At 38.7% G+C, this 21390-nt stretch overlaps 5 protein-coding genes, 1 non-coding gene and 1 pseudogene across 10 annotated transcripts; 4 read left to right on the top strand and 3 right to left on the bottom strand.

The window, feature by feature from the left end:
• Nucleotides 1–3119: 3119 nt before the first annotated feature.
• On the top strand, nucleotides 3120–3809 carry LOC147942010 (disease resistance protein RML1A pseudogene; annotated as a pseudogene).
• A 429-nt stretch (nucleotides 3810–4238) lies between these two features.
• LOC104704013 (E3 ubiquitin-protein ligase SP1) lies at nucleotides 4239–6725 on the bottom strand. Its single transcript, XM_010420127.3, has 11 exons — nucleotides 6371–6725; nucleotides 6249–6301; nucleotides 6029–6153; nucleotides 5844–5939; nucleotides 5622–5759; nucleotides 5481–5546; nucleotides 5197–5309; nucleotides 4989–5099; nucleotides 4822–4865; nucleotides 4644–4752; nucleotides 4239–4566 (listed from the first exon to the last, which is right to left on the bottom strand). Exons 1-11 carry the CDS (start codon nucleotides 6442–6444, stop codon nucleotides 4464–4466), a joined length of 1032 nt encoding a protein of 343 aa, XP_010418429.2. The 5' UTR covers nucleotides 6445–6725; the 3' UTR covers nucleotides 4239–4463.
• Nucleotides 6726–7930: 1205 nt separating this feature from the next.
• Nucleotides 7931–11890, top strand: LOC104704011 (disease resistance protein RML1B). 2 transcript variants are annotated; one of them, XM_010420126.3, is made up of 4 exons: nucleotides 7931–8450; nucleotides 8626–9721; nucleotides 9826–10113; nucleotides 10215–11890. In XM_010420126.3, the coding sequence occupies exons 1-4, from the start codon at nucleotides 7978–7980 to the stop codon at nucleotides 11514–11516; spliced, it is 3159 nt and encodes a 1052-aa protein (XP_010418428.1). In that variant the 5' UTR covers nucleotides 7931–7977; the 3' UTR covers nucleotides 11517–11890. The 2 variants fall into 2 exon arrangements, with proteins under 2 accessions (XP_010418428.1, XP_087312481.1); XM_087456355.1 differs by lacking the exon at nucleotides 10215–11890 and having other exon boundaries at nucleotides 7951–8450; nucleotides 9826–10125.
• A 408-nt stretch (nucleotides 11891–12298) lies between these two features.
• Nucleotides 12299–15360, top strand: LOC104704010 (disease resistance protein RML1B-like). The gene is made up of 5 exons (XM_087460140.1): nucleotides 12299–12805; nucleotides 13020–14103; nucleotides 14254–14550; nucleotides 14644–15015; nucleotides 15153–15360. Exons 1-5 carry the CDS (start codon nucleotides 12330–12332, stop codon nucleotides 15219–15221), a joined length of 2298 nt encoding a protein of 765 aa, XP_087316266.1. The 5' UTR covers nucleotides 12299–12329; the 3' UTR covers nucleotides 15222–15360.
• Nucleotides 15361–16440: 1080 nt separating this feature from the next.
• LOC104704008 (uncharacterized) lies at nucleotides 16441–18630 on the top strand. 3 transcript variants are annotated; one of them, XR_015562722.1, is made up of 8 exons: nucleotides 16441–16836; nucleotides 16922–17026; nucleotides 17201–17287; nucleotides 17390–17445; nucleotides 17555–17648; nucleotides 17746–17830; nucleotides 17934–18138; nucleotides 18327–18630. XR_015562722.1 is itself a non-coding variant. In XM_010420123.2 (8 exons), exons 1-7 carry the CDS (start codon nucleotides 16747–16749, stop codon nucleotides 18091–18093), a joined length of 672 nt encoding a protein of 223 aa, XP_010418425.1. In that variant the 5' UTR covers nucleotides 16441–16746; the 3' UTR covers nucleotides 18094–18138; nucleotides 18327–18630. The 3 variants fall into 3 exon arrangements, 1 of the variants encoding a protein (XP_010418425.1); XR_015562723.1 differs by having other exon boundaries at nucleotides 17390–17468; XM_010420123.2 differs by having other exon boundaries at nucleotides 17390–17440.
• LOC147942009 (small nucleolar RNA Z279/snoR105/snoR108) lies at nucleotides 16446–16550 on the bottom strand. Its single transcript, XR_015563013.1, has one exon. It is a non-coding gene; the product is annotated as a small nucleolar RNA Z279/snoR105/snoR108 (small nucleolar RNA).
• LOC104704009 (BTB/POZ domain-containing protein At1g63850) lies at nucleotides 18532–21320 on the bottom strand. 2 transcript variants are annotated; one of them, XM_087460139.1, is made up of 3 exons: nucleotides 20674–21320; nucleotides 20232–20381; nucleotides 18532–20124 (listed from the first exon to the last, which is right to left on the bottom strand). In XM_087460139.1, exons 2-3 carry the CDS (start codon nucleotides 20304–20306, stop codon nucleotides 19177–19179), a joined length of 1023 nt encoding a protein of 340 aa, XP_087316265.1. In that variant the 5' UTR covers nucleotides 20307–20381; nucleotides 20674–21320; the 3' UTR covers nucleotides 18532–19176. The 2 variants fall into 2 exon arrangements, with proteins under 2 accessions (XP_087316265.1, XP_010418426.1); XM_010420124.3 differs by having other exon boundaries at nucleotides 20232–21305.
• Nucleotides 21321–21390: the final 70 nt, after the last annotated feature.

Raw genomic sequence — 21390 nt, 5'->3', positions numbered from 1 at the left:
GGAGACACTAGTATCTTTCCCAACTGACTCTCAAATTCAGGATCTTTATTTTCCCAACTGCTTCAAATTAGGTCAAGAAGCACAAAAAGTCATCACTCAGCAATCAATGTCAGCATGCCTACTCGGAAGAACAATACCTGCGGAGTTCGATCACCGAGCTATAGGAAGTTCCTTGACCCTCCGACCAGGTTTCTGCGGATTTAGGATTTGCGTCGTGGTTTCCCCTAAATCAGAGGAGATGGAAGAACCTATTACTCATTACTCAATGTCTCGCATATGCATAAACGGTTGCCCCACCGACCAATACATACTTACGGGTCTCCGTGAAATCCAAGGGGAACATCTTTGTATCACTCACATTGTATTGTCTGACGATGATCAATGGTTTGAACCAGAGAAAGAGATATTGCTGGAAATCATCACCGCACACCAAGAAGTCGAGATTATTGAATGTGGTGTCCAGATCTTGACGGATGAAACCGAAACTGACAAAACAATAAGAAGCTTTGAATCTATATCTGAACAAGTGTCTATAGACGACGATGAAGATATCTCTGATGGGAGCAATGAGTTTTGATGAACACAAAGTAATACTTCCCAAGGCATGACAAGGTATCATTCTGATTTGATATATTTTGATTTTTTTTTTCACATGTTAGTTTATATTTAGCTTTCTACATATACACTTAGACGTGAGTATGTGATTTTCTTGTATTCAACTCTCTGTTTACCACTTTGTATGGACTTGAAAAAGTAATCGAAGAAAGATGATGAAGAAGGAAGTGAATGCTCGGCGAACCGAACGGTTAACCGATCCTATTAGGAGGTTAGAGTTGAACCGAACGGTTTAACCGATCCTAAATTAAAACTTCCCAAGGCATGACAAGGTATCACTCCCTCCATTCTGATTTGTATATTTTGATTTTTATTTCACATGTTAGTTTATATTTAGCTTTCTACAGAGACATGAGTATGTGATTTTGTTGTATTCAACTCTCTGTTTACCGAACGGTTAACCGATTCTAAATTAGACTCTTTCTGATCGGTTTAATCAATTAAAAAACCGGACCGATTTGTCCAAATTTCAATTCGGTTTGGTTTGGTTCAGAATCCCAGGCCTACTTGTTATAATAATGCTGCTACTAACCAAAAAATATGGGATAACACTAATTAACTCTACGTCTTAAACGTCATACCAAAAAGAAAACTCTACTTCATAAACGCGAAAGGTTATTTGGATATTTGAAAGCTAATGTTTTTTATATACACGTTGGATAAGCTATTTTTTTATTATTATTTATAATTTTAAATTAAGTAAAGTTAGATATTAAACTTTAGATAAGCTAAACCGACGACCGAATTATATATCGAACCGGGTCGGAGTATCTATATGATCCCGGTTTAAGATATATTTTATTGAAAAGGCGAAGAGTCAACACTGAAATACGCGTTTGCAATTTCTTCTCCAAATATGGATTTTGAGCAAATTAAATAATTTTTTAGCAATACAAAATAATTATCTGAGTCTTTGTTGATTAATATAATTTGAGTTTGATTTTCTTGAATTGTGGTTCTAAACCATATATTCAAATCTTCAAAAATATATTTACTTTTCTTTTTTTCGATTTTATTTCTATATTTATGAAACTCAAATTTTGCTAGAATGTATATTCTAAAATATTGTAGGACTTATATTCTATTTGTTTTAGAACATATAGTAAACTGTAGAATATATTCTGAATTTTGTAGAACATAGAGTAAATGTAGAGTATCTATTCTGAATTTTATAGAAAATATTTTGAATTCTGAAATTTTTAGAACATATTTCAATTCTAAAATTATAGAACATGTACTTATTGTAGAATGCATCATCTAAATTTTTTTGAACATGTACAAATGGTAGAATACATAATCTAAACTTTTTAGAACTTATAAAAAAGCTAAAAAACGTATTATAAACTATAAACTTTTCAGAACAAAAATCATCACATGACCGGCATTAGTTGCTAAGGCATGCATCACATCAGCCAAAGCAGACCAGAATTTTGAATGACTAACAATAAAGTGGCTTCGTGAAGAAAACTCATTCAAATGAGTCTGCGCTACCGACCTTCTCAGCGAAGGTTCCTCCCAAATTGACTCAAGCTGTTCAGTGTTGCATACTTTTTAACTATATAAAAATCTATTTTTTTCCAACAAAATCACAAAATCTCTTCTCCAAATATTATTCATTCATAGTTGTTTATTAACACGATTTTCATATTGATGATTTTTGTGAACCAATTATCGAAGAGCCAGCATAACCAAGGGGCAAAAAGCTTACAAATTTCAATAGCTTATTGTTAAAACGGCTTTTCCAATGCCTAAGCTCAAGAATATCAGCCAATTAAGGACAGAATACAAGTGTATGTGATTTCTTTTTCTCCCGTATCTTGCAGTTATTAACTTCCAGATGCCTTCTTCTAGTTACATATAAAATTAAGTCACATCAAGTATATGGTCGGGAACTTACTTGATATATACATATATATGTGTACAAAGTGAATCACATTACTAAATTCTTGTAACAAAAACTATATTCCATTTTATAGAATAGTTTATGGATTCTTTGGTCGATCACCAAATTATTTGACATGTTTAGCCAAATTTGAACACAGAAAAGTTTGCGTATATGATTAGGTGCCATCCGCTAGGTCTCGTCTAACAGGTTTTAGAACATATATTGGTGTGATTTAATCAAATTATAAATCATATCATCTCTACACTCAAAACTACATTACATTATGGTCTTCCGAATGATATAATACATCAATGAGCAATGGTTGGATATCATTAAAAGTATGCGTTATCTTCAATTTCTCAACGTCTACATGACAAAATTTGATAGTAGTGATAGAGTGCATCTACCCGAGTACATGGATCTTCCACCTCGTCTAAGGTTATTACACTAGGACGTATACCCTAGAAAGCTTATTCCTCGTACATTTTGTTCGGAATATCTTGTGAAACTCAACTTGCGGTATAACCAACTTGAGAAGTTTGGGGAAGGAGCCCAGGTTGGTTTTTATATTAGCTTAGTATAAATATTTGACGTATATGTACTTTCTCATCATGTATTGATGTTCTTCCTCTATTGTGTCGTTATATATTCAGCCCCTTACAAATCTCAAGAAGATGGATTTGTTAGGATCCTTGAACCTCAAGAAACTCCCGATCTTTCAAATGCTACAAATCTCGAGAGTTTGATTCTGACTGCTTGCAAGAGTTTGGTGGAGATTTCTTCCTCTATTGGAAATCTTCATAAACTAGAGTTGTTAGACATGGGATTCTGTACAAAGCTACACGTTGTTCCGATACACTTGGATTTGGCATCTCTTGAATCGGTCTACATGGTGGGGTGCTCACAATTGAGAAAGTTTCCAAATATTTCCAAGAACATCACATCACTCCATATCGCAGACACGATGTTGGAAGAATTGCCTGAATCAGTTTGGCATTGGTCTCGCCTTCAGAGGCTCGGTATAATTGGTAGTGTCACTACATTTCGATTTGCAGGAAAACATTTTCTAGAACGAAGTGGAGCAGATATTGAGAAATTTCCAGATTGGATCAAAGATCTTCATGGATTAAAAGAGCTTTACGTAGGTGGCTGTCCAAAACTTGCATCACTGCCAGAGCTTCCTGGCTCGCTCAGAACACTAATAGCAGAAACTTGTGAATCACTAGAGACCATATCTTTCCCTATTGACTCTCCACTTGAGTTGGTCTATCTTCCTAATTGCTTCAAATTGGGCCAAGAAGCACAATGAGCAATTATCAAGCAATCAGGTAGTGCAAAGGCATGTCTACCCGGAAGGAACATACCTGCGGAGTTCAATCACCGAGCAATAAGAAATTCCTTGACCATCCGTTCAAATTTCTACGGATTTAGGATTTGTGTTGTGGTTTCCCCCAAACAGCAAATGGAAGAAGCTTACTCTGTATTATTCTGTCGCATACACTTAAATGGTTTCCCTGTTGACGAAAACATAGTACATGATCTCCCCTATCTGCAAACGGAACATCTATTTATCTTTCAGTCTGAATTGTTTGGCAAAGATGGATGGCTTGAACAGGACAACGAGATATTGTTCGAATTCAGCACCACACCCCAAGACATCAAACATTATTGAATGTGGTGTCCAGATCTTGACTTACAAACCAACCGAAGCAGAAGCAGCTAGGTAAAGCTATGAATCTAAGTAGAATTTTTTTTTTCTTTTATTTTGTGTGGAGCAAATTGCTCGAGTACAATCATGTATTGTACTGTAAATCGAGCACATTAAGTTTACATATAACTCGAATGTTTTGTTCTCGAAATCAAACAAAAGAGGATAACGAACACTAAACTGACGTTGTGATCTTGCGGTATTTACAGACAAGACTCTTTGAGTAGAGAATGCTTTTGAGGCCTGAGTTGTTCTTCAGTGACGGTAAGTCTTAACCACCTGATCTATTCGTCTCCGGCATAGTGGACAGCTAGTCAAGTGGGAGGAGCATGCGGTGCAGCAGCACATATGACCACACCTGCGAGTACCAACCACAAGCGTTTAAGTAAGTTGCAAATGTACCAGAATCAGTCAAAAAGGCAGAAGAACGCTTACGGGACAAACACAGCATTGTACTCCTGCTCTAGGCAGATCACACAGAGATCAGGAACAGCGTCTTCTTTCTTGGTAGAATCTAAATCACTCTCACGTGCCCCGTTTGAACCTGGTGAGAGAGTTTTGTAGTCAGAGCCAGTGCAACTTATATATCGAAAAAAGATTCACCAATGGATACCTTCACTCTCTAGCTCAGCTCTCTTAGCTGCTGCATCAAGCACTCTGCAACAACAGCTGACTGCTTAGTTTTGTGTGAACATCATTTTGAAGGAAACAAGACCACTCTAATACTCATACTTGAGAGTAAAACTATTTACTTTCTAGACAGACAAATCTGTGACATACCTTTTTTGTAACTGTCTCCGCCGTCTTCTCTCTAGAACAGAATCAATGACATGCTTTGTAATTAGGAACACACCAAAAACAGTAAACCCCATGGAGGCATATTTGTACCACCTGTAAATTATACTCTTATCAATCAGTTTTGGCTCATCACCGTTTTGTTACAAAGAGTATAGGCAAAAAAACACCAAGAGAGAAGAGAGACACAGACCTCGACCACTTTCCCAAATTAGAAATGAGCTGATCGAGTGATTTAGGAGAGACATAGAAAGGTCCTTTGTCAGGTTTTTTAATCCTGAATTCTCCAATATCGTCCTTCACAGCCTGTCATACATGGTAGCCACATGAATTAGATTTGAACTCATCGGTATGCCTCTATACAAAGATCGATCCAGCTTCCTACAACTATTGCTATGTATCATTGTATCTCTAGATTCTCTACCAACAATTACAACTTTAAGTAAAAGAGATAATCGAAAACACTATACGACATACCTCACCAACAACTGTTAGAGATATTCCAGTTGGAAGAACACGCTCAATGCGCTTAACTCCAAGCATCTGAAACAAAACAACGGCCGCTTAAGCAAATGGAGAGGCCAGCAATTAAAGAACCACAAGAAGAAAAGCAAAAACCTTAAGGCCTTGGAGATAATCAAGTGTTCCTCGTACAAGTGAGCGTCCTGACTCTTCAAATACTTCACTACCAACAGTCAAGGCAAACCCTGTCGCACCACGAGCTCCCATTACATGGACACGACTTGTCCCATCGTCCTATAGCAAACGAATTTAGAAATGCTATTAAGAAACATTCAATCATAACTCTTTGAAACACAATGCTACTTATATTTGGCTTACCAAAAACCAGGGAACCTCTTTGCTCATTGAAAGCATCAATGCACTATCTTGTACCCAAGAACCCGTCTCATTATGTTTCAGAAAATGTTGTTCCGCCTAAAAAAATCATGCAATTACTAGAGTTTCACATACAACCTAATCGATGGAAACACAAAGAACAACAAAGTTCCATGTCTACAACATACCGTTTCCTCAACAATAACACCGCGTATGCCACTATGCTCACATTTGATAGGCGTCTCAGAGCCAACTCTTCCTGATACCGCAACAATGAAAGGCAGAATCTTGCTATCTAAATCTAGCAATTGAGCTATACAAAACACAGAGCAATCCGTAAACATCATCAACAATCATTCTGAGACTGATACAGTAGATGAAGCAATCAAGGGAGAAGAAGAAGATTACCTAACTCCTTGAGTTGATTAACCCTAGTGACAGTTTTGAGCACTTCAGCATCCCTGCGCTCCAAAAGATAAGAAAGGGATTTGATTGATACTCTACACTATGGGAAGATGATAATCACAAACCTGCCACTGCTCCGGCCGAGAAGATAAAGAGCGGCGGCGCTGAAGCAGCAAGTAACTCCACCCCAAGGAATCATCAGACTCTGAAGTACAAATACCTTTGAAGTGATTGATGAGAGGTAGTGTACGAATCTGGATTAGAACACTGAGCGTTGGAAGAAGATCATGAGAAAATTTTCCTAATCGAGGAATCGTTTGACTAAATTGAAATCTAGAAATCGTGAAAGAAATCGAATTTTGTATTTTTAAAGAGGGTACAAGAAAGATTCAGACTTTCAGAGTGTCGGAATTGAATGATTCTTTGCTTCGATCTCTCCTATATTCTCAGGCTGCTTTGTTTTGGGGAAGAAGACGACATAAGGCTGAAGCAAGCAACGAAGCTGATGACGTGGCCACTTCCCAATCCAATGGGCCTAATTGTTTTTGTTTTCACTCTTTTTAATGTTTAAGCCCAATTATGCTAAACCCTAATTGCTTTTTTTTTAATGTTTAAGCCCAATTAAGACTAGAGAAACCTTTGAAACATAAACATAAACTAGAGAAAGCAAGTACAAATTTGGGTACATGATTAGATAAGGTCAGCATCAACAACCAGAGCAAGACCAAAAAAGGAGCCAGCAAAAGCACTCTGATAGTCTGATGTAACCAGGAAATCTCACAAAGTGATATATTTACTATTTAGGACACAAGAGCTATGCGATTCTCAGTCCAACGTTACTGAAGTGTGGAAACTTTGGTGTGTTTTGTTTTGGTTTAACGTTCCAACTTTGAACGTGAAACGCGCTAATCTTTCAAATGTGAGAAAGGCACTAGGAGTCTAGGAAACTTCCTATAAATTTTCGAAAGTCTTGACTCTAACATCTTTTAACAAATAAAGTCTCTTGTTGTACATGTACTCTAATATATACAAGATTAATCTTCCTGACTGATGTGTGACTTTCAAATAAAATGAAAAAGGGAGCGCAATTGGAAACGTCCTATGAGTTTCGATAGTCTTTGCGACTCTTAAATCCTTTAACAAATAAAAAAAAAGTCTTTGTTCTAATATATACAATGCAAAAATTCTGCAACTATATATGAAACGGGATTACGTACAATTTGATTTTTATATATTTTTTAACCTTCTTATTCAATCTTGCATGGATTCATCTGTTTGACTCATTCGTAACAACTTTATAAAAAAAAAAAGAGAAAAAAAAGAATCTTATGTATTATTTATTTTGGTTAATTCACTTAATTGAGAAGTTTTGTGTCCAAGTCTTTATCAGAAGACCGCAATAGCCCCTCGCAAGCGACATTTTTCAAACTAGACCATTTAGGAAGTCTATAGCAAATATCGTTGCAATTTTCAGTAAATTGCCAAAAAAAACTTGAAAATAAAAACAAAGATACCTTTTGAGAGCCAACCTGATATGATATGTATGTAGCTTAACAGAAACACATTAACATAATAATTATTCACTCATTTGAAATTTCGTTGAAAAAGCTAAGAAACTTCCATCTCGCTCAATAACTCAACAACACCCGCTTGCAATTTTTCTAGTCCATAAATTCAACACACATTCATTTACGACATTAAACCTCTAATACGCACATTTATCCTCACTCCCATGGCTTCTTCTTCTTCTTCTTTGTATCGCACATGGCAATACCGCGTCTTCACGAGCTTCCATGGGCCAGACGTCCGTAAGACATTTCTGAGTCACTTACGCAAACAGTTTAACTGCAATGGGATTACCATGTTCGATGACCAAGGGATCGAGAGAAGCCAAACCATCGCCAATGCTCTTACACGAGCGATTAAGGAATCGAGGATCTCGATCGTGGTGCTCTCGAAGAACTATGCTTCCTCGGGCTGGTGCTTAAACGAATTGGTAGAGATTTTGGAGTGCAAAGAAGATATGGGACAGATCGTGATGACGGTCTTCTATGGAGTAGATCCATCTGATGTACGGAAACAGACGGGAGATTTTGGGATGGCTTTCAATGAAACTTGTACTCGTAAAACAGAGCAGGATAGGCAAAGATGGAGCCAAGCTTTGAACGATGTTGGAAACATAGCTGGAGAACACTTGCAAAACTGGTTTGTGGTTTATTATATTAAATTACAGTTTTCTTGGTCATGTCCTAAGTGGTAACACAAACCCCTGGACACAAACTAACAGATATATTAATTTTGTTATATCTAATTTTTGTTTCCTCATCATGACTATTCTTTTGATAGATAAGTGTTTTCTTTTCTTTATTTATTTTGTTAGGGACAATGAAGCAATAATGATCGAGAAGATTGCAAGAGATGTTTTAGATAAACTAAATGCTACACCCTCTAGGGATTTTGATGGCATGGTGGGACTTGAGGCACATTTGAGAGAAATGGAGTCTTTGCTAGATTTAGATAATGATGAAGTCAAGATGGTTGCAATCTCTGGTCCTGCAGGGATTGGTAAGACAACCTTAGCTAGAGCTTTACATGATCAACTCTCGAATAAGTTTCAACTTAACTGTTTTGTGGACAACCTTAGGGTAAGTTGTCATAGCGGTTTTGATGAGTATGGTTTGAAGCTACGTTTACAAGAACAATTTCTTTCAAAGGTCTTGAACCAAAGTGGTATGAAGATACGCCATTTAGGTGCAATAAAAGAAAACCTAAGCGACCAGAAAGTGCTCATTATTCTTGATGATGTGAACAATCTAAAGCAATTGGAGGGTTTGGCTAATGAAACTACATGGTTTGGTCCTGGAAGTAGGATTGTAGTGACCACAGATAATCGAGAGCTTCTGCAGCAACATGGTATCAATAATACATACCATGTGGGTTTCCCATCTAGACAAGAAGCTCTTCTGATCTTATGCAGGTATGCTTTTCGACTAACCTCTCCACACCATGGTTTCAAGGTGCTCGCCGAAAGAATATCAGAGCTTTGTGGTAAGCTTCCATTGGCTCTACGTGTGGTGGGTTTATCTTTACGTGGGAAGAAGGAGGAAGAATGGGAAGATGTAGTAAGCAGGTTAGAAACTATTCTTGATCGCGATATCGAGGATGTATTACGAGTCGGTTATGAAGGTTTAGATGAGAATGAGCAAACATTATTTCTCCACATAGCAGTCTTCTTCAACAATGAAGATGGTGATATCATGAAAGCCATGTTCGATGACAATAACTTGGATGTCAAACGCGGTTTGAAGATCCTAGTCAATAGATCTCTCATAAACATATGTAGTCTCACTGGGAAGATAGTGATGCACAAATTACTACAGCAAGTGGCTAGACAAGCCATTCGTAAACAAGAGCCTTGGAAACGTCAAATCTTAATGGATCCTCATGAGATTTGTGATGTCCTCGAGAATGAAACGGTAAATTACATCTCCTTGTTAAGTATACTTTAAAGAAGTAATTTGGTGGAGATAAAACAAATCCTACATATTGTGCTAACTTCTTCTTTTGAATATTGGTTTAGGGTACGAGAGCTGTGTCTGGAATATTATTTGATAGATATAATATCGATGAAGTATCTATCAGCGAGAACGCTCTTAAAAGAATGCCAAATCTTCAATTCCTGAGAGTTTACCAAAGAAGAGATAATAAAATGCATATACCAGAGAAGATGGAATTCCCACGTCGTCTAAGGCTATTACATTGGGAGTCATACCCAAGAAAGAGTCTTCCTCCTACATTTCATCCTGAATATCTTGTCGAACTCAAGATGCGGGAAAGCCAGTTCGAATACCTTTGGCAAGGAACACAGGTTGGTGTTTAGAACCATAAAGATATGAATATACACATTTTCTCTTCAAGCTAAACTGATGTTTTAATACTCTCTGTTGTTCTGTGGTTTTATACATCCAGCCGCTAAGAAATCTCAAGAAGATGGATTTATTAGGGTCCAAGAATTTGAAAGAACTCCCTGATCTTTCAAATGCTACAAACCTGGAGATATTGGAACTCGCCAAATGCATAAACCTACAGATAATTCCAACACACATGAACCTAGTATCCCTTGTACGCGTCTCTATGGTCGGATGCTTCAGATTGATAGATATTCCAGTTATGTCAACAAACATCGAAGAACTATATATCACCGAAACAGCCGTTGAAAATGAGCCTCGAACAATTAGGCTTTGCTCTCGTCTTAAGGTTCTCAATCTAAGCCGCAGTATAAAGCTCAACGCAATAACACATCTCCCCAAGAGTGTCACATACCTAGACGTAAGCTACTCTGGTATTGAAAAGATTCCAGAATGCATCAAAGCTCTTCATCGGCTACAATTCTTAAAGCTATCAAGCTGCAAAAGACTCACATCATTGCCAGAGCTCCCCTGTTCGCTTCAATTTCTATTTGCAGATGATTGTGAATCACTGGTGACTGTATTTTCCCCTTTGAACATTACTCCTTACGCGTGTCGCCTCGATTTCACCAACTGCTTCAAATTGGACCAACAACAAGCAAGAAGAGCAATCATCCAACAATCTTTTTCTCCAGGAGGAGGAGTCACGCTCCTGCCAGGAAGACAAGTGCCTGAAGAGTTCGATCACCGTGCCAAAGGAAATAGCTTGACGGTTCGCTCCAATGGTAACGATCCTCTCTCCAGATTTAATGTCTGCGTCGTGATTTGCCCTACTCGCCAAGAACATGGTCTTGGTGGTGGTCACTCTCACCAGCTATTGTGTCGTCACGTAGCTAAAGGCGACTTATACCCCACAGAGATCTCCATCTTCGTAGGCGATGTCCCCAAATTTCGAAGGGAGCATTTGTTTATATTTACTATTCACCATCGCTCGACATGTATCGATTCCTCTGATGTGAACAGGGAGATAGTGTTTGAATTCAGCAGCGAATTACAAGAATTGGATATTATTGAATGTGGTGCTCAGATCTTGACGGACAAGTGGGACTATGAATTTGGAATGTACCAGGACGACGACGTTGAGTTTGAATCTAGCGAAGCCTCTGAAGACGACATTGGGTATGAATCCAGCGGAGTCTCTGAAGACGACACCGAACAGGATGATTCCGTAGAAGACGAGTATCTTCGCACAGATTGTTGGAGTTGGCTCTTCCTCTGCTTCGACCTCTCCCAATTTGTGAAAAATGTCGGAAGCTTGATTTCAGGAAGAAGACGCTCAAATCCGGACACCATGTACAATTGAAGCAATTACAAGAAGAGTGTTGTGTTAGAGATTTTGGATCATCATCACCTTGCTTTGCTTCGATAATTGTGAGGATTATTAACGGAAGATGATGATGACGTGGCCTTCGGCTTTAATCCAATGCGTTGTGGAGTCCTTCTATGTAACAAAATGGGCTGATGTTGGGCCTATCATTGGAACAGTGTAATCCATCTCGTTTATGTTCTTTTTTCTTTTTCCCGAGCAACTTTTTTTTTTTTTTTTTTTTTTGTAAATCAAAAGCTCCATCTCTTACAAACTTTTTTTTACAAATTGTTCAAAGCTCAACTCTTGGTGAGAATGTACACAGTGGGTTATATTTTAATCAATAAATACTTAGACAACTTATTTACTAATTAATATTCATACACTTTTGAACTCTTAACTATTAAAAATAACTATAGTCTATAGCTAGTGTCACTAAACTATAGTTTCTCTCTTTCAGAGTATCTGCGTGATCCGGTTTAACAACAACAAGTGCTCGACTAATAATTCACGTTTTAACAGACTTCGTTTACTTTTTCATAGGAACGAAAAGGCAAAGAGACTTCTGATCATTTATCAAAAAAGAGACTTCTGATCTCTCTCTCTCTCTAGTCAACAGTTAATGGAGGCCCATTTTCTCCTTCGAATATGGCATAAATGGTACATCCTAACACAGCTGTGATATTATTAATCATTCTTTTAGTTTTCACTGTTTTTATTTGATTCTTGTATATAGCTTTCCGTAAAAAGTCGTTTAACGTAAAATATCATATGTTTGTTCGTCTTCATCAACTTCTCTTTCTTCTGCCCATGGCTTCTCCTTCTTCTTCATTTCCGCCTCGCAACTGGAGCTACAACGTCTTCCCGAGCTTCCACGGGCCTGACGTCCGTAAAACCTTTCTCAGTAACATGCGAGAACAGTTTACACGAAATGGAATCACTATGTTCGATGATCAAGAGATTGAGAGAAGCGCAACAATTGCTCCTTCACTCACAGAAGCTATAAGAGAGTCGAGGATCTCTATCGTCATTCTCTCTAAGAATTACGCTTCGTCAGGCTGGTGTTTGGATGAATTGGTGGAGATATTGGAGTGCAAAAAAGCTATGGGACAGACAGTGATGACCATCTTCTACGGAGTGGAGCCGTCCAATGTACGTAAACAGACCGGGGAATTTGGGATCGCTTTCAATGAAACTTGTGCACGTAAGAGGGACGAAGCTAGGCAAAAATGGAGCAAAGCTTTGACTGATGTGAGCAATATTGCTGGAGAAGACTTCCAAAAATGGTTGGTCTTAATTAATCTGAGTTTTTTTTTTGTTTCTTAGGTTCTATAAGTGGTAATTACCGGAGAAAAAAATAACAGTTAGTAGTGTGATAAAGAAAATGTTTTTGTTGAATGAATATAAGAAATGCATGTCATAAATTATTAGGAACAGAGGATTGTTACTTATGTGACTATTTGATGGGAACCGTGCAATTCTTTTCTACTATTTTGCTAGGGACAACGAAGCAAACATGATCAAGAAAATTGCAAGAGATGTTTCAGATAAACTAAATGCTACACCATCAAGGGATTTTGATGGCATGGTGGGACTTGAAACTCATTTGAGAATATTGAAGTCTTTACTAGATTTAGATTATGACGATGGAGTTAAAATGGTAGCAATCACTGGTCCTTTAGGAATTGGTAAGACTACCATTGCCAAAGCTTTACATGTTCGACTCTCTAATAGGTTTCAACTTAGTTGTTTTATGGATAACCTGAGGGGAAGCTATGTCAGTGGTCAAGAGAAGTTGCGTTTACAAGAGCAATTCCTTTCAAAGGTTTTGAACCAGGATGGTCTTAGGGTATGTCATTCAGGTGTGATAGAAGAAAGGCTATGCAAGCAGAGAGTGCTCATCATTCTCGATGATGTGAACAACATAAAGCAATTAGAGGCGTTGGCAAATGAAACTACATGGTTTGGTCCTGGGAGTAGGATTGTAGTTACCACAGAAAACAAAGATCTTTTACAGCAGCATGGTATCGATAATACGTACCATGTGGGGTTTCCATCTGATGAAGAAGCTCTCAAGATCTTATGTAGATATGCTTTTAGAAAAATCCCTATGTACCATGGTTTTGGACAGCTTGCTAAAAGAGTAACAAAACTTTGTGGTAATCTTCCGTTGGCTCTTAGTGTGGTGGGTTCATCTTTACGTGGAAAGAATGAGAAGGAGTGGCAACAAGTAATACACAGGCTAGAAACTACTCTTCATCAAGACATTGAGGAAGTACTAAAAGTCGGTTATGAGAGTTTAGATGAGAGTGAGCAAACTTTATTTCTCCACATTGCAGTCTTCTTCAACTATAAAGATGGTGATCTTGTGGAAACTATGTTCACTGACAATGACTTGGATGTCAAACACGGGTTGAAAATCCTTGTAAACAGATCTCTCATAGAGATATCTACGTACGGGGAGATAATGATGCATAGGTTACTACAACAAGTGGGTAAGAAAGCCATTCATAAACAAGAGCCTTGGAAACGCAAGATCTTAATAGATGCTCCAGAGATTTGTGATGTCCTCGAATATGCGACAGTAATTAAGTTCTTTCTCTTGTATTTGTTATATTATCTGTTTCTTATATATTTATCATTTAAACTGAAGGCATTTGGTGAATATATATATAAGCTAATCCTACCTATTGTTCTAACAATTTCCTATTATTTGGTATACATATTGGTTTAGGGTACCAGAGCTATGTCCGGCATATCATTTGATATATCTGGTATCAAGGAAGTATCTATAAACAAGAAGGCTTTTAAAAGAATGCCTAATCTTCGATTCCTCAGAGTCTACAAAAGTAGAAATGATGGCAATGATAGAGTGCATATACCTGAGGAGATGGAGTTACCGCACTGTCTAAGGTTACTAGATTGGGAGGAGTACCCAAGCAAGAGTCTTCATCCTACATTTCATCCTGAATATCTTGTCGAACTCAGTTTTGAAGATAGCAAGCTAGAGAAGCTTTGGGAAGGAAGACAGGTTGGCGTTACACTTCAAATTATATATATGAATACTTATTTTCTCTTCATGTAATATGATGTTCTTCTCTCTTTTTTGGTTTGTTACGTTTAGGTGCTTACAAATCTCAAGAAGATTAATTTGACAGCGTCCCGAAATTTGAAGGAACTCCCAGATCTTTCGGAGGCTATAAATCTGGAGGTATTGAGTCTTTTGTGCTGCGAGAGTTTGGTAGAGATTCCATCCTCTTGTTTGCATCTTCATAAACTACAGAAGTTGTTGATGAATAGCTGCACAAGCCTAGAATTCTTTCCAGCTCACATGAACTTGGCATCCCTTGAACAAGTCTTCATGGCAGGATGCTCAAGATTGAGAAATATTCCAGTAATGTCAACGAACATTACAAACCTCTATATCTCAGACACATTGGTAGAAGATTTGCCTGCATCAATTGAGCTTTGCTCTCGTCTTGAATTTCTTTCTATTGCAAGCAACCGAAAGTTCAAGGGACTAACACATCTCCCCACGAGTGTAAGAACACTAGACCTAAGCTATACAGATATTGAAAGGATTCCAGATTGCATCAAAGATCTTCTTCGGCTAGAAAGCCTTGATCTATCAAGATGCTTAAAACTCGCATCATTGCCACAGCTCCCTTGTTCGCTCAGATTCCTAACGGCACAAGAGTGTGAATCACTAGAGACCGTATTTTCCCCTTTAGACACTTCAAGTGCGCAAATGAAGTTCACCAACTGCTTCAAATTGAGCGAACAAGCACGAAGAGGAATTATCCAACCTTCGTTTCGTAACGGGTCGGCTCTTTTACCTGGGAAACAAGTGCCTCCAGAGTTCGATCACCGAGGCAAAGGAAACTGCTTGACCATTCCTCCAGACGTTAACAGCCGCCGCTTGTTGGTTTGCATCGTGATTTCTCATAACCATCAAATCACAGAAGAATATGACTTTTCCGAATTGTGTCGTCCTCCGATAGGCAGATGGGACTTCGACTACGTTGAGGGCGTTGTCTTTGTAGACTTTCATGGTGTCTCCAGATGTCGAGAGGAACATGTATATATATTTGACTCTCACTTCCCATTTAACAACTTCTCTGACGTGAGCAGAGAGATTGTGTTCGAATTCAGCAGCAAACTCCACGCCTTGGAGATTATAGAATGTGGTGTCAAGCTCCTCACCGACGACGACGACGACGAGAGCATAGAAGGGAGCTATGAATCTGGATCAGCCCACGTGTTTGAAGACGAGAGCATAGAAGAAGGGAGCTATGATTCCAGAGCAGGCCAAGTATCTGAAGAAGAGAGCATCGCATGGAGCTATGGATCTGGATCACAAATGTTTGAGGAGGACATTGAGTTTGTTGAACCCAGAGAAGAATCATTTGTAGACGAAACTAATATCGATGATCTTTCAAATGGCGAAATATGTGTCTCCTCCAACGAAGTCGAGAACCTAGCAGGCAGCCAAAAACGCACAGATTGTTGGAGTTGGCTTTTCCTCTGCTTCGGTCTCTCGGTTTTGGGGAAGAAGACGATAGAATCAGGTTAGCTGATTGACGTGGCCATTCTTGTTGGGGAGGAGGGGAATGGGGATAATGAGAGGAGAAACTTCAAAGACTTAAGGCACAAGCACAACACAGACCCATAAATCTAATCTAGTACCCTCACACAGTCCCACTAATCCGGTTCTGTCTTATGCTATAACCGGCTGGTTATGAACCTCATACCATTTACTAAATTAATTTTCAAAGAAAAATACTAACTAATAAATTTGAATGAAAAAAAAAAAAAAAAAAAAAAAAAACAGTTTTAAACGTAACAATTTAACAAAATAAACAAAAAAAAATTAGAGAAAACAAAAACTTTTGATTTAAATAAAAAATATGATCTAATTTCAGGAGAGGGATCAGATGACAAAAGAAGGAGAGTGCTCAAATTGTCGTAACAGGCTGAGCGATACACTCTTCTCGCATTAGAGCGAGATTTTTTAACCACTCCTCATTTCCCCTTTAACTTGCCTGAAGGATCATATTTATTAACTAATCCACCTCTAACCCCTTTTATAGCCAACTAATCATATCCCTCACTTCCCAACTAACCGATGTGGGACAAATTTCCAATTTTCAAATTTCTTCTCTTTCCTTCAGTCTCTTAAAAACCCCTAAATTAGATTATTGACGACGGGACAAGCTTTTTTCAAATTATGACTGCTACGACAACGACGATTTCTCAGCATGATTTCTATGGCGATGATGAAGATTCGGAAACTTCAATTTCTGTTTCTGTAATCGAGGTATTCTTAATAAGCTCTCTCACTAGCGATTTCTTATCGATCTTCTTCTTTGGCGTTTTGCTTTTCATCGTTTGTTTGTGTGTAGAATATGAAGGAAGAGTATGGCTTGTTTGTGTGGCCTTGTAGCGTCATCCTCGCTGAGTATGTTTGGCAACACAGTTCTCGATTTCGTGGTTCTTCGATTCTCGAGGTTTATTTCTTATAATCAACCACCCTTTCGCTATCAAAAACCCTTGATTTTGAATTGATTACAGAATTGGGGGATATCTGTAATTGTACTCTGTGTTTTGTGTTTGAGTTAATGAATCAGATAGATCTTCAAATGTATTTATTAGACTTGAGTGTTGATTGAATCTCTTTGTAGCTTGGAGCTGGCACTTCCTTGCCTGGTTTAGTAGCTGCAAAGGTTGGGGCTAATGTCACTCTTACTGATGATGCAACTAAACCTGAGGTGTGAATTCCATCTTTTTTTTTGTTGAAAAGCATTTTTGTTATTTGGGTTTAGAGAAGAATAGTATGAGTTTATTTGTTAGTTTGTATCATATATATGCAGGTTTTGGAAAATATGAGAAGAGTCTGTGAGCTTAACAAGCTGAACTGTAATGTAATGTAATATCGTCTTCACCTTATGTGTAAATCCCTCTGTAGATATACATTTACCTCTCCGTGATTATTTCAGGAAGTTTGCTACTGCTTATTTGTGGTTTGTCCATTGCAGGTGATGGGTCTCACCTGGGGAGTGTGGGATGCACCGATATTCGACCTGCGACCTAACATTATACTTGGGGCTGATGTGTTATATGATTCAAGTGGTTAGTTTCATATGTTCTTTTTTTGGTATTGGCCTTTTCTTTTTCCATTGTTAATGAATTGGAAATCTGAACTTTGGACCTCTCTGTTGTTGTTAAGCATTTGATGATCTCTTTGCCACTGTCTCATTTTTGCTCCAAAGTTCTCCGGATGCAGTTTTTATTACTACATATCATAACAGAAGGTATACGATTCTGGTTAATTTCATTCTTCCTGGTCGTCTAGCTATTGTATACATCTGACTGCAACAGATTTAGGATGATGATGCTTTCTTCTGTTCTGTTCAGTGGGCATCATCTAATCGAGTTCCTGATGGTAAAATGGGGACTTAAGTGTCTAAAACTTCTGGATGGCTTCTCGTTCTTGCCATCTCACAAGGCATCTGTACTTAGCGGAAACATTCAGTTGGTTGAGATCGTGTTGAGTTCCAAATATCAGCAAGCTTAAGACGATAACAACCATCTAAGTTGATTATAGCCATAGATCATAGAGGTAATAACATTTACTTCATTGTAAGATAATCCATAGTTACTCTATTATAGAAAGTGAAGGGAGTTTAGTTTAATCAAACTCATATAGTTGGTAATTCTTTGCATAAAATCACAATATATCTTCCTAAATAGATCAACTAAGAGCTTGGCACATTCAAATCTCTCCTTAACCCTTAAATTTTGTTTCAGATCACCACTGATCTTGATGTATAAAACTGAGCAAAGGGTTGTTGGACGAAGACACTAGCGTCGAGAGAAGACCTGGAACCTTGGCATGCAAGCAAGAACTAGAGTGCATGATACAGAATCGAGATGTGCATCAATTCAATGTCTAGAAGAACAATGTCGTTGCGGGTTACAATTATTAATGTTGAAGATAAACAACGAGCCATCGTTTAGTAAAAATGTAGCATCACATTCATAGTTCAAATCCTTTACATGCAAAACAAGAAAATGTAATTGTTATATTCTGGTTTACACGATGATTTAGATAGAACAGACGACCAGACCACACAGTTGGGCTACGTTGTGCGTATAGAGATTCTCCAAAATCCACTCTTTTGAAATAACCTTTATCCTCCGATAGTGTATGCTACGTATATTGGATGGCATCTTGGTTTGCACTCTGACGAATAAAGAAACCACACTAGACCCTCATCTATTGTGTGCTAAACCGACCAAGATTAGAATCAGAATCAAGACCGTAACAAAAGTAGAGAGAGCATAGAGCAGTTATAACTTGAAAGTTCCTTTCTTCTCAAGACACGTTGGAGACTAAGAAAAAATTCAGAGAGATGTACAAAAAGAAGCTCCGACTCATCAAAAAGAAAACTACTTCCAAACGATCAAGTTCATGCAAAACTTGTATTAAACTAATTCTAACCGCGTTCGAGGTATTAAAATCCGGTAAATCTTACACACCTCGCATTCATCATTGCCTTCTCTTTTGGATTATTCTTCCTCATTGTGTGATCCTCAAGAAACAGCGCAAAAGGTGGCTCGGGAATAAACACAAGGTCAAACACACTTCAGAGATCTCTCAAGAGTTATCAGTGGCTGAAGCTGTGACTCTTAGCCGAGCAGGGTCTTGACTCTGTTCTTTTCTTCTCCAGAACGCCCGTCTCCACCAAACTTCGAACCCTCTCTGGATATTTGGACAGTCTTCATTTGAGTTAAGAAACCGATCAAACCAAGCTAGGAAAAACTCTTGTTGCCAAGCAAGAGGAAGAGTCAGAATGGTATTGCTTAAACCGTCCTCGATCATATACCGATCAAGCCCTTTCGAAGCTCTTCTCATCCACCCAAAATCATCATAGAAAGGTGTCAACCAATTCCTCAGTAGCAAACACCTCACTTCCTTCGGTGTCAGAATTTGTCCCTTTCCAATTCCAACAAAGATCCTTGCTGTTACTCTGCTAATCTCAAATCTGTGAACAACAGGAACCTTAGAATGCACATCGGATAGCTCAGAAAGAGAAGCCCACATCACAATAAAATCCTCTGCGATTTGCCTATCTATCAAAATATCAAGAATCCAATGAAGATTATCAGCTTGTCTTGCTATCTGATCTACATTCTCCAAATCAGACTCTGCTGCTTGTAGAAACTGCCGCTTAAGCTTATGCAAACACCCATCACAAGCTAAATACAACGACTCTTTTCTAAGATCATTTCCAGAAGAGTTCTCTCTAAGCATTTTGGAAACAAGGGTTTTCATGTCACGCCTAGCTTTCTCATCTTTCCCCTCAAGAACAATATGCAAAAGATTTAAAAGCACCTCATCATTGCTGCCACCATTACTCCCGCTGTTCCCATTGCTAGCTTCTACAGAAACCCTTCTCAAAACTTCAGTTGCCCCAACGTTTTCAAGGTGCAGCTCAGACAACAATGATGCAATCCTGTATTCTTCATCCTCTGACCATGGTGCTGCCTCCAAGTACTCCAGACATGAAAGTACTCCTGCGTCAAACCCTATTGCTGCTGAAACCTGAGAAAACAACACTCAATTATAAAGCACATAGAGTGATCACAGAATTGGATTCCTGAATTTGCAACACAAACAATTCCAAAATAGAGAGTTTTTGAGTATTATACCTTCAAAATACCAAGAACCCTAGAAACATCATGTCTCATCATCTTCTTCCTTAGATCTCTGCAGTACATCAGCATCAACGTCTCGATATAAACCTCAACGTCATCACAATCTGAGATCTCAACAATGTAAGGAGAAGACGACGGCGGCAACTGCTGCTTAGACCATCGATCCGACAATTTCATAGCGAAGAACCTACTGTGAGCCACAAGAATCTGCCTATGCACACACATAGTGATGCTAATCCCGTCCTTAGAGCTCAGAGTCAGCTTCACATCACTCGAGTTCGGATCGTTAAACTGGTTCCCGGGGCTCCGAACCACAAGAAGATCCGAAATCCGTTGCATCGCAAGCGCTTGCTTATCCTGAGCTGAAACAACGAGATGACTCACATTCGTCGTCCTCGCAGCCGTAGCCGCCGCCGAAGAAGATGAAGACGACGACGGAGATTGAAGCACGCCGTTCTGGATCTGAACCGGAACTTTCCCAATGGTATCAGCTTCGCTAGCCATCATTTCGAACAGCGTCGGACTTGACCGTGTCTTGTCGAGCATCGCCGGAGGCGGCGGAGGAGACATCGGATTGAGAAGACCCGCCGTTAAAGCGGAGTTGAACTTAGTGAAGCTCGAAGGGAATGAAGAGTCACGCGGCGAACTGTAACCGTTCGCCGCCGCTGTCGTCGTAGCCGTAGAGTAATCCATGACCAGAAACCGGAGATACTTCCGGATCCGAAAACGAACTTGGAAACGGGTCGGGTTTGGTTCGGACGAGTGAGAGTGATGATTGATATGACGAGTATCATTCACCGAAGAAGAAGCATAACCGTTGAGGAGAAGACGGAAGACAGGGTCGGGTTAACGGGTCAATAAACCGGGATTAAACCGGACCCGAGAACCCAAGAATTTGAAGCCTCCTCGTGATTGTAATAGATGCCATGAGGCTTCGACAGTGCCAGAAGTGATAAATGCACAAACGTTTAGAATTTAGTGAAAAGATCTTTTAGTATTTTATTTTATTTTTTGTTATGTGATTTATATCTTTGGGTTTATCGTTATCGCTGCTAACAAAAGATGCTCATTGTTTCTCGAATTAATCATTCTCTTATTAATATCTGATTATTTTAATTAAGTGTGAGCAATTCGACAAAGCATTTTACTTTTT

This window comes from Camelina sativa, chromosome 7 (assembly GCF_030686135.1).
Source record: "Camelina sativa cultivar CO46 ecotype springtype chromosome 7, ASM3068613v1".
Taxonomy (NCBI): Eukaryota; Viridiplantae; Streptophyta; class Magnoliopsida; order Brassicales; family Brassicaceae; genus Camelina; species Camelina sativa.
This window is presented reverse-complemented; position numbering and strand designations above follow the sequence as displayed.